General features: G+C 41.1%; 1 protein-coding gene across 1 annotated transcript in view; it reads right to left on the bottom strand.

The window, feature by feature from the left end:
- The window catches only part of eys (eyes shut homolog), a 313,091-nt gene that overhangs the window by 182,608 nt on the left and 118,142 nt on the right, over nucleotides 1-12,341 (bottom strand). Inside the window, 1 exon segment of the mRNA XM_066660060.1 lies at nucleotides 10,324-10,583. Within this exon segment, the coding sequence (XP_066516157.1) occupies nucleotides 10,324-10,583 (260 nt within the window).

Below are 12,341 nucleotides of genomic sequence, written 5' to 3'. Positions count from 1 at the left end.
GAAAGCTGGGTTACTCCCTGTCTCAAACAGGGCAATGAATTTACAAACTGCAGAACATGACCAGAGTGTCAGTGTCCAGAAATAGTTTGTAAATGAGTGGCAAATGCACAAGAACATCACAACAAAGCATCTCAAAGAGACTAAAAAAATGCTGAAATAATGGTCTACACACCAGTTACAAAATATCGGGGACATTGCAGACATTCATCCATACACACCTTGTGTTATCTCCATAGAAAAACATGAAATGGGACAGACTGGAGAAGCTGCACATGAGTCTAATATGTCAATGCCCAATCCCCAAAGTCAAGTGCAGACTAGACAGGTACAACATAGTAGCTACATTCTCTGGTGTGATTCTTTGGGATTGGCAAGAGTGGCTTTTCTGATTCAGTACTGACCTCACACATGCAAGTGTCATAACATCCTCACTTCAAGGTTTGCAGTGGTGTAAATCTTTCTGTGAAGATTAGAGGCACCTACTGCAGAAGAAATGTGTCCTCAAACTTTTGCCCCTGTATATCTGTCCTCAGCAAACCTGACCTTAACTTCTAATGACAAACCCTAACACAGAAAACACAAACAGGCGGAGATCTCGGAATCAGAAAGACAAACACAGGGCCCACAGTAATCTCACGCAGAACCCCATAGCTAGCAGCAAATAAACAAATGAAGGAAAAGGTTACAGCCCTTTAAAGAAGTGACAGAGGATCAGTGAGCAAACTCCAGGTGATGTTTTTCTCTTTTCCGACTTAACCTTTAAACCTGAACAGCGTTCCGGAACCGTGAATCCAGCTCCAATTAGAAGCATGCAGCCCCTAGAAGAGCGAGAGGAGGAAATCTCTCTTCACGCCAGATGCTGCGGCGTTCTTTTGTAAGATGTAATTTGTTGGCATATACGCGCTGTGGTGTCCCAATTCTTCTGGGTGTCAGTGGATTGCCATGTGCAACAGAACAAATTACACTGCTTTCCTCGATTCAGCAATTAAAGCTGAATGGAAACGGGAAATTAGAGAAAATAGGAAAAATACACAAAGCTATGATGGGTTACAAAATAAAAACAGGGTTCTACATAGCAATGAAACTACAATAACCCAGCAATGCGGAACAAATAGCGGCATACGGGATATTCTGCATCATTTTGAAAATATAAAAGATGCTTGACATGTTTTAGCAACTGGAGTGTTGCTGTGAGCACAGGCGACTTTTGGGTCACAGCCCACTCTCTGTGTTGTTAACATTTTATACATGGACTGATCTGCGGTAATTGAGGACCTGACTACAGCTAAGAGTCAGTACATAATGTTTTTCTCTCAACTTCCGTTCATTAACATACGTCAAAGGAAAATGAGCTGCTGATTTAAAATCTGAGGACCAAAGAGGACACTAAAGTGTCCATGAGCAGCAAATTCCATGCTAGTTTTAATTCAGGAAGATGCTCAAATCTAACTGAAGCTTGGTTTGGATATACATGGAATGGAAACTATAGGTTCACGTGCAGCTGCTCCAGAGTGTGTCTTTTTATTGCCAGTTCTTTTCTATGAAGATTATTCAAACTAGATATCAAACTGAATATCTGTATCCACTAACTATATTCCAACATAATGACACAACAAAGTTTTTAAATACTCTCCCCAACACAGAGAAGTTAGCCAATCAGGGGCCAACACAGACATGTGCGCAGATGCCTAGATATTGGTGATCCAGTCCTGCTCAGTGGTTTTCCCATGCGCCGTTTTCGTAGAAGACTGTGGAAGGAGGCTGGTAGCTTTGACACATACATTGCAGTCCAATCTTTGAAAAGTGACCCACTGAAATGGCCCTGTCAAGCTGAGATTAGAACAATAGAGGGGCCCAAAAAATAATAATTCCTCCAGCCCGATCACAATCCTACTTTTCCCACCACAGGACCCCAACACATTTCCAGCGATGCTGTACAGTATTGGTTGCAGAGATACAATCACGCACCCCAGATAATCGAGGCTGCAGAGGGAGGCCGTTTTCACCAGCTGCTGAGATTGGGACGCAGCCTCAATCTCAAACAAAGAAGAGGTTGTTCCGAGAAAGAGGGAAATAAGGAATAAATAGGAATCATAAAAACATGGGGGTTTAAAAAAATAACAGTGAAAGACGTTTGCTTTCAATCAGCATCTGGAACGCCTTGGAGGATTTAGAGCATAAGTCCGCATTACAGCTGCAAATTGTTTTTCCTGAGAGCGCAGACGAGAATGGGAGGGGAATCCGAACGATCGCTATCCACTTTGGAAAACCACATTCACTCATTGGTCCCTGGTGGACCGTTCCTGAAGACGGATTTGATGTTGCTCGCAGTAAACAGCTCTCAGAGTGGCAGTTAATGCCTGGCCAGGCTTTGACTTAATTAACATAACGAGATAAGGCATTTGCATAAAGTCTATCCAAGGCATAAAATAATAATATTACTTATTACTGCATAGACCTGAAAAAAAAGAAACACGACTCCAAAATAAGCCTTTCGTAACAACTCACAAATTACATATGAAGCAAACCAACGCTTCTTTTCAAACTGCTGATACAGCACAGTTCAACACACTTGCAGGAGAACACTAACAGCCTAAGTCTGTTACTTACTAATGGCTCACATTGGCAAGTATCAGCTGATTTAATGTATCACATATAAAACATAAAAATAACAGTTTGGGTCATCTTCACCACATGGGTCAATAACCCTAGGGGGCGCTGTCACTAAGCTCCTTCATCTCTTGAATGACTATAAGGTAAACAGCAGGCCCTATCACAGTTATAAAAAACAAAAGGGCAGGAGAGAGAGAGAGTGCGAGACAGACAGGGACGTCGTGTCTTTAAAGCGCCGAGTGTCACAGTGTGTTAGACCAGGGCTCAGAGGGAAGAGCGACACCAAGCAGAACACACAGTACAGGAGCTGGTGTGTCTGTGCTCATCTTCATCAGCCATCATCATCGCCAGAATCGCACTGACTGCTCCCTCACTCTCAATCCATCTGGCTCGCTCTCTCCCTTTTGCCTGCCCTCCCCCTCTTCCTATACCCTCTTCTGTTTGCTCTTTCTTTCTCTCCGTCTGTACCATTCGCTCTCTGCTTTTCCCTTTTAATCTATTAGTCTTTTAGTGCCTTTTCTTAAAATTTGTCCTGCTCTTTTATATTTTACTTGCAGTATTTTCCTTTTCATTGCTCTACACCTCCTCTTTATATTTTCACTCTCTCGCTCTCATTCCTACTGTCCCCCATTCACCCTCTTCTTCCCCATCACTCTCTCCTGCACTCATCCTTACTTACTCCTCACATCCTACTCTCTTTTACACCTTACTCTCTTCTCACTTCACCTTTTCCCCTTTCCTCCCGCTCTTCATCATCACCTTTTCTCGTTCCCACTCACTCCCTCCCCTTTGCGCAGTCTGAAATCTTGTGGTGAAAAAATAAAGTCATTAATTTTATTATACAATAGATCATTGCATTAATGTTTATACTGTTGCTTTTCGTTTTTAAGAAAATTAAGTAAAATGAAGTCACCGTACCCTCAAAACAGAACCCAGATCTCATCTACATTTAAAACCATTTCACGTTGCATATCCTGTTTTTTTTAACAGCACTCTCCCCTCTCCCCCTCCCGTTCAGGACACAGTGACATGACCTCAGCGTTCACTGCCGGCTGCCCTCGGGTGAGTGCTCTTATTGCTGGGTTAGCCTTGTTCCCGCGCGGCGACATTTTTTAAAAACACACTCAGACGGTTGCCATAAAAGGCTCCTCACACTTGGGGGAGTGGGGGAGGGCCGTGTAGCAGAGCTCCAGCTTTTTCATAAATGTTGCATGTGCACTTGGTTTACATGGGACCAGACGCTCTGCTTACTGTCACCTTCTATATCTGTCTGCTCAGCCTCAGCTAGAAACTCTCAGCCCAGCCCAGGCTACTTCCATAGCATGCAGATACCAGATTTCTAACAGATAGGAACCTTGCACTTTTTCATTGCCAGGTAATGTAAACAGAACTATATACAATTCTAACAGCAACAAAATCCCATGATTATTAATGTTTGTGCAGCAGGCTTGGTGGACTGTGCACACTGATTTAACTGTGAAGGTTCTCCAGTAGCTAGGTCTCCCACACTCACAGGGTCGAATGGCAAGAGGTGTAATGAGCTCAACACGCTAGGAGGAGATCACCAACTGACGATTACTGTTTCTGCATAGCTGTATTTACCAACATCGCAATAAGTGGTGTGATCCACAAGTTTATTCCTTTGATCTCCTTCAACTGCTTCATCCTGATGCATTAATGTGGTGGGTCCAGAGCCTACACCGAACCACTGGGAGCAAGGCACGACTTGAAAACACCATCTGCTCAATTCTCGTGAGCGGGCTAGAACACACTTTCTCTGAAGCTAATCTCAGGTCATTCTTTCAGGAAATATGTGGTTATTTGCGATACTAACTCAGCATTTTGCCAACAAAGAATACATTTTGACATGCTAAGTCAATATGTTGATGTACCGCTGCCTGAAACAGTGGTAGAAATGGTCCTCCAAAGTAGTGGGAGGATTGTACTATGATAATATTGGTTATTATCATTTTCCCTGGTCTGTGTTGCCCACCAACAGCTTCAGAAGGCACTCAGAAGCAAGCGATCGTCTCTGTACTTCCATCAAATGGTTAATATAAACCACGGATATGAAATCTGAAGGGAATGGCGTCAAAGTTCTGATTTCATTTCGACTTCAGAATCTTTTGCTTTGGCGAGAGTTGACGGATTCTAATTTAATCAGGTGTTAGTGTAAGATGTAGTTTTTTCCTCTCCTCTGAAGCCAGTTATAACACATCCTTGTGAGAAATGTTGGTCGAAGGTCAAACCACACCTGCTGTTTGCTAGGTGACCTCTGTCCTGCAGATTTTAAGACTGAATCTGGAGATACAGTGACTGTGGAAGCTTGTGGAGAGTGAGAGTGAACGAGAGAGAGAGAGAGAGAGAGAAAGAGAGATGAACCCACACACAACTCCGGAGTGGTAATGTATGCAGCAGTAGAAGCTAATTTCCTATTCCTCTCCCCTAGAAAAAGCCTTCCATGGCTTGCCAAAGTGCTCTATTTTTATCCTGCCCAACATTCGTTTCATTTCCCTGCTCTTGTGCCCACCAGTTACCAGAGTATAAATATATCCGAGAACCTATACTGAACTAAACCTGACTGTGGCCCCAGCCTTTCTCCCGGACCACTTTCATTCACCCCACCGGTGTGAGGATCTATATTCAGGACTATGTCACATTTGAAATCCAAGCAAAGCAATTCCATGCAGCCATCTGAATTAGAATCGATAACGAGATGGCAGGGACCAGTCAGGGATGTCTCCAGACGCCCTGTCTATTTGTTCTCAGAGCCTCACTTGTAAACCAGCGTGGGCGAAAGTGTGCGGATAATTGAAATCATATATTTGCTATATGATAAAGTGTGGGGGTGTCATTTGGAAAGGCTGATTCAATCACTCCCTGAGCTGCATCTTCAGCCAAAAAAACACAACATGTAACATCTACTGCTAATGCTGTATTTACTCAATAATGATGAAAGAAAACTTCAGCAAACACATAGCAGTGGCCAGGAAGTGCCTCAAACAGAAGTTTTCACTTTTTTTTGATTATTCAAATGAACCATTCCTGTGCTGTTTACTGATACTGGGCTTAAGCCATCTGGCTGAATGGAAATATATCTTTAAAGTAGCAGACCATGGGTGAGAGGTGAGATATATATATATACACACTTTAAATTAAATCAAACACAGTCAAATTAATAACATCAATTGATGGTAATTTTAGAAAAATAGTCAAAATTTGTGTCAGTTGATAAATGTAGCATAGCCCCTTTTTTCATGCACTGCTGTTATTTATGTTTTATATAATTAATCATAATAGTACACAATAAAAGTCATGGACAAATGGGATTATTTGAACATACTTTTAAACATACAAACATAATACTTAAGGTACATTTTTTATACCATATCGAAATACCAGCTATCAATTATTTTGTGAACATTTCAGAATAAATATCTTACAGACATTAAATAATATCTTGAAAATGTACGCCAAAAAAGAATTATGCCAAAATGATGCATTTTTCACCAGAATAGCAGTGTCGTTTCTATTTGTGGTAGTGGTGTTACCCACAATGCAATTCATGAGCATGAATTAGAGGTTGTATGATTGGTTTTAGTGATCATACTGGTAGTTAACTGCTTTTAGATGATGTTAACAAAAAAGATTTATTACATACAATAATGACAACAACAAAAACAAACCAAGTGGAAAGGTTAGACTTTCTTTCTTGTGTATTTGCAGGGAGCTCTCCATCGCCAAAGTGCATCCAGTGGACTTCCATTACGACCGGGGCTGAGCTTCTGACTGGAAATAGCGTCGGCGGGGGACTCTGCAATCTGCCGCTCACATGATACGATCTAATCTCATCACAGGAGCCGTGGCAGATGCAGTGAATAAGAAATACCACAAACAAGCCATGCCTGAACGTGTGAGTGTGAACAACCCCACACTCCACAGGCAGCGGAGAAGACACTTGGACACCCCACACTACCACCATTCGTGAAATATGGTGCCTCTGTACTAGTGTTTTTTTTTTTTATATCATTTAATCAAAGTATTGGGATTTGTGGCAAGACACAAGAGGTGGTGAGAAGAGTGACAACAGAGAGCTGGAATGGGAGATTATGTGAGAGTACAAAATGTGAGAGAATTATAGAAAGACTCTCCATATAAATGGACTCAGTGTTCTCATAGAAAAAATACATTTCTGGATTCAAATGACTAACCATGAACTGATGCTACATGTACTGTCCTTCGGATTGTATTAGTTTTTTGTAGAGAGTTGGGGTAATTGAATTTTTCCACAAGATATCAGTAATATTTTTGGTGGATTCATACTGGATAAGAAATCTGTGTGAAAATAACAGAGATGGGAGGAGCTACTCGATTCACACACCGCCATCACACAGAGTGGATCAGACACATCTACTGGAGCTACTGGAGTTTTTAGAGTGTCACGACTGTTCTGAGAACAGCCTAAATATATCCAGCACTCGACAATCTTATCATCTAGTCCTTCATAACAGATAATGGGGGAGAATGGTAAGTTAAAGAGTAGGACACATGTTCATAATAATACATATGGAAACTACTATTGTGCATGAAAACTACCTACAGCTATCAGAAATGTCTCTTTACTGAGTGTTTCTTCAGGTTGTTTTATGGATTTAATCGTAGTGCTTGTTTCAAGAGCTGAGTTTTACTTAAACTGTATATCACATCCCTATACGCCTCCTCCAGCTCGAGAAAACCTGCGAAAATCCCTGGGATATGACGCAATATCCCCGTACATGTCAATTTGGACAGGAAAAAAAATAACCTGGGGTGAGTTTTACTGAAGGTTTTTACAGTAGGTAAATGGCTGAGAAATCTTTCCTGAAACGGGAGCGGTCTCTCTAGGAAAATGACTGAAATGGTCTATGTGTCACTGTAGGAAAATCACAGAAATGGTATATGCGTCACTATAGGAAAATGACTGAAATGGTCTATGTGTCACTGTAGGAAAATCACTGAAATCGTCTGTGTGTCACTGTAGGAAAATCACTGAAAGGGTCTATGCGTCACTATAGGAAAATGACTGAAATGGTCTATGTGTCACTGTAGGAAAATGACTGAAATGGTCTATGTGTCACTGTAGGAAAATGACTGAAATGGTCTATGCGTCACTCTAGGAGAATGACTGAAATGGTCTATGCGTCACTGTAGGAAAATGACTGAAATGGTCTATGCGTCACTATAGGAAAATGACTGAAATGGTCTATGTGTCACTCTAGGAGAATGACTGAAATGGTCTATGTGTCACTCTAGGAAAAAGACTGAAATGGTCTATGCGTCACTGTAGGAGAATGACTGAAATGGTCTATGTGTCACTGTAGGAAAATGACTGAAATGGTCTATGCGTCACTGTAGGAAAATGACTGAAATGCGGAACAATATTCAACTGTTGACATTTAAGCAAAGCCATTCAGAAAGTGTGAAAAGATGAAACTTGCCAACGTAGATTTCTTTACACTCACACGTGAGCCCGCGTGTGTCTTCTGGGTCTTCTTTAATGTTTAAAACAAAACATTATCTAATCATATGAGAGGCATTTGTAACCTATATTCATGTCTAGCTCCTGTCAGCACTGACCAATTCTAACATCTCTACTGTATTGCATTTCATATTAAACCAGTTTAAAAACCTTGTTTTCATCCCCATAGAATCAACTAAATAAGGAAGGACTTTGGAAAAATAAAATTCTCCTTTAACTGATATTAATATTAATATTAATCAAAGGTAGGCAGAGTGCGAAGGGTCATTTCATTTAGTATTCTTTCAAACTGACCAGACAAAAGTGTAAGGAACCACAGCTAATGATGCACTGCTGTTTAATCCGAGGACCACTGGATGTGATACATTGCACATTTTGTGCTGTCTTTGCTCCAGCACCTGACTAAGCTCAGGGAGGGTTTGATAATTACCTGATGAGCTGGAGCAGGTGTGTTTGAGCCGGACAAACGCAAAAATATTTACATGAGCATTGAGACTCCAGCACTCGGCCTGGGAGCATGTGGCAATAATGAAAACGCATTCTGCAAATTGCAAATTAGACCACGCTAACTGGTGCTCACAAGTTTCTAATCCTCATTAGCCATGGAGGCATTTGTGGGTGAAGTATTTCAGTACTAACTCCAGTGAATCATGGATTTCTAATACTTTATTATTGCATTCATAAGCGCACATTACACTTAATCATTATAGGCCTGACATAAGAATGTACAGCTGTACATTTAAGGCATTTTACAATACAAAAGGTTATTCAATACCTTATTATACCTAAGGTGTGTTTTTTTTTTACTTTTACATAAATATATATTCGGTATATATATATATACCGAATATATATATATATAAAAGGCATTATATGGCAATGAATGAATTCCTTACAATAGGCTTCAAAAGGCATTGAAACATTTGCTCCTAAGGCATCATTTCTCAAAGTGTAGGGCATAAGGGAATCGGAAGAAATGAGGGTTTATGACTTGAGATTGGCAGTATCAAGCATGCAGCTCCATTTTGAAAAGATGTGTAGTGCACAACAGGCTCATTGCAGTCACTGATGCTGTGATAAGGCCCATTGGCGTAGGAACCGTGGGGGATTGGTGGACATGTCCCCCACACAATTGGAAAGAGCTGTATTTGCGCACAACAGATAACAATGACGGCTAATTACAATTATGAAAGTGGCTTGTATATAACTGCTAGGGTGACAAAGGATCTGAGAGTTAGGTAACATTAATATTAGCTGTGTTCATGTTGTGAGAAAGCGCTCTAAACATGCAGCAAGTTAACATTAGTCTCTGGCTGTGTCCCAAACTGCACACTGCTGCACTGAACAGTATGGACATATATATATATAGATTCATAAGAAAAGTTACCAATATCCTGCACAATAGAATTAGATGAATTTAAAATAGCTGATCTTTGTTTAAACTCTAGGTATAAGATGAAGGCTTATTACAAAGAACTTTTTATTAATAGTAGTATTTATAACACATATGTATAGGGCATAGTGATTTAAAACACCTACATGGCTCTGACAATACAGCAATATGAGTCTGGTTTTAAAGACTGCAGAGATTCACAGAGTAAAGAATGTTTTTTTCCCTTTCTATTTAAGAGGATTAGAATAAACCTGCAAATCAGAAGCTTTTCAGTTGGATGAACATCAACCAAAAAAAGAAACTATAAATCCAAACATTTTCTTAAAGGCTCTGTTCTAAGACAAATATTGAAATTATATTAAATTCTACTTTGGAAATAAGTTTGAAAATGTACAACTCCTCAGCCCATAGAGTGCATTAAAAACAGCACCTACTCACATTAGGCACTGCCCACTCATGCTGTGGATATAAGGTACTGTGAGGCCATTTAAAGGATACACACCAATCAGCCAGAACATTAAAATCACCCTGTTACTCAATGGTTAGGACCCTACTTTAGGACCACAACAGAGGTGTGGAGTGTTAGTGTGTGTTGCACTGGTACAAGTGGACACTCAGCCAAATGCTACCCTCACCAACAATACATAACAGCATGACCTTGTATCCCAATCACTGCCATCTGGACCACTGACCAGCACTGCCCCAGACTGAGATCACTCACTGTGCAGTGGTCAGCATGAAGGGTAAGTGTTAGTGATGGTACATACATGATGGTGGATACGTTGTGGCTGTTTCTCACCTGGAGGACACAAACACTGGGCGGTGCCGTTGAGCTGGGGGCGGCAGGTGGAGTTGTGCAGGCAGGGGTCATTGTGAAGGTCACAGGGGTCATGGGCCACTCTGCAGAGTGGGCCGGTGAAGAAAGGAGGGCAGGTGCAGGAGAACTCTCCTGGGATGTCTGACTCCACGCACTGGGCGCCGTTGAAGCAGGGCGAGGAGGCACACTCCTCCACATCCGCACTGCAGTCACGACCGGTCCAGCCACGAGCACAGGAGCATCTGCACAAACACAGGATGGATTAACAATCACAGACTATCACAGTCTTTCACATAATATAGTGGAATACAAATATATAAAATCAGAGAGGAAGTAAAATGCAGAACACGCTGCCATAGTAAAAACCTTGCATCTCTATTACACACATTCCTTTTTGTTTAAAATCACCACCTGCTGTTTACAACTTTCAGGAACTACGGACCCACAGAAACTAAATAAAATGAAATGAATTAAATGTAAATTAAAGTAAATATACATACTATTTTTACATAAAAATTACAAAATTATTGTAATGCGAAGGAGAAAAAGCCTTGTTCTTGTTGTTGCTACTCCAGGCTCAGCACTGCAGAAAGTGCACTATGTAACATTGGGAGGAGGGTTGTTGTTCCTCGTAAAATGTGAAACCAAATACCAGTTATTTTAGAACTGCCTCCATTTCCACTATTAACACCACCGGAGAGTTCTCTTTCCTTTTCTCAGTAATGGCTTCTTGGCTGATACACATCCTTTCAGACAGTAGCAGTTCCTGCCAAATCTCTCAGGGGGGGCAATTGTTGCGATAACTGCTAAGGTGACTTGTCCACTGGACAAATTAAGAGCTAGACATCTATACAACTGGCACTGTACAAATGAATCAGGAATCTAACTTGACAATGTCATCTAAAGTTGGAGAGTTTTATTTCTTTGGTCACCTCATGTAAAATTCCACCAGTAACCACTAGATTCATAAAGCGTTCGCTTTATCTACATTCTGTACACTATTTGTGGAGAGCTTTATGCAGGAGTTTATTATAAAGGTCTTCTTTCATAAAGTTACTTTGCCTCAAAAATAAAAAAATAATTTGCCATTGAGTCACTCAGATATTTTGAAGAGAGACCAGCCTCACCACTACTCATAAAATTCTATTCTATTTTTCACTCTTCAGTCTTCAGATATGTTATTTCAGGTGCAGCAGTTCTGGAATAAAGAGTGTTGTGAAGTTTACGTTGTACTGACCAGATCGCTAGCTGCTCTCTCTAGGCGGCTCTAGCTGCTTCGGGAATCCGTACAGGGTTGAGCCCAAAATGAATCAGTGCCCTATTCACTATACTCTTCATTACATAGTGAGCAATGTTGGAAATAGAGTAGGGGCCATTTGGAACACGCCTCACCTTGTATATGAGGAGAGTAAGTTGGGGTGAGCCCTCCTGGATCCCGTGAATGTACTGAAGGCTCTGCAGCTCAAAAACAAGAGCCTTGACTTTGCCCAAAAAAAAGAGGTGGGACTGTACAGAACAAAACCTAATTCTGATTGGTCTGTGACACCTAGAGAAGGGACAAACCGTCTGGCAGAGCTTGGTTAATACAGAGCCAAGGGTTTTTACTGTAGTAGGATGAAAACAATCCTCCGTTACCCTTTTGGTGGTGCGTCGCCCCATCGCCCTAATGAATGAACTGCCCCTGCTTTCAGACCCACATTTGAATTGTCATTTTCTACTGTGATCCTATTTATTATTAATATGGACTTTATTCGCTCATTTGTGAGTGTCCTGTTTAAAAAAGAAATTAGAGCTTGACACAAAATGGAACAGAATACCACGAGTTAATCCTATGCTTCTAACTAACTACAAAAGTCGACAAAACACAAGAAGTATTTGTTGGTGACTTTAAGCAGTGTAAAAGCAGGCGTGTTCAATCAAAGCAGCGTCCGTGTCAAAGGCCCCCCTGGTACGTGAGGAGGATTTCTAAACAGCTGAGGGGATTAACAGGTTAATTGCGA

The sequence above is a fragment of the Hoplias malabaricus genome, chromosome 2 (assembly GCF_029633855.1).
Source record: "Hoplias malabaricus isolate fHopMal1 chromosome 2, fHopMal1.hap1, whole genome shotgun sequence".
Taxonomy (NCBI): domain Eukaryota; kingdom Metazoa; phylum Chordata; class Actinopteri; order Characiformes; family Erythrinidae; genus Hoplias; species Hoplias malabaricus.
This window is presented reverse-complemented; position numbering and strand designations above follow the sequence as displayed.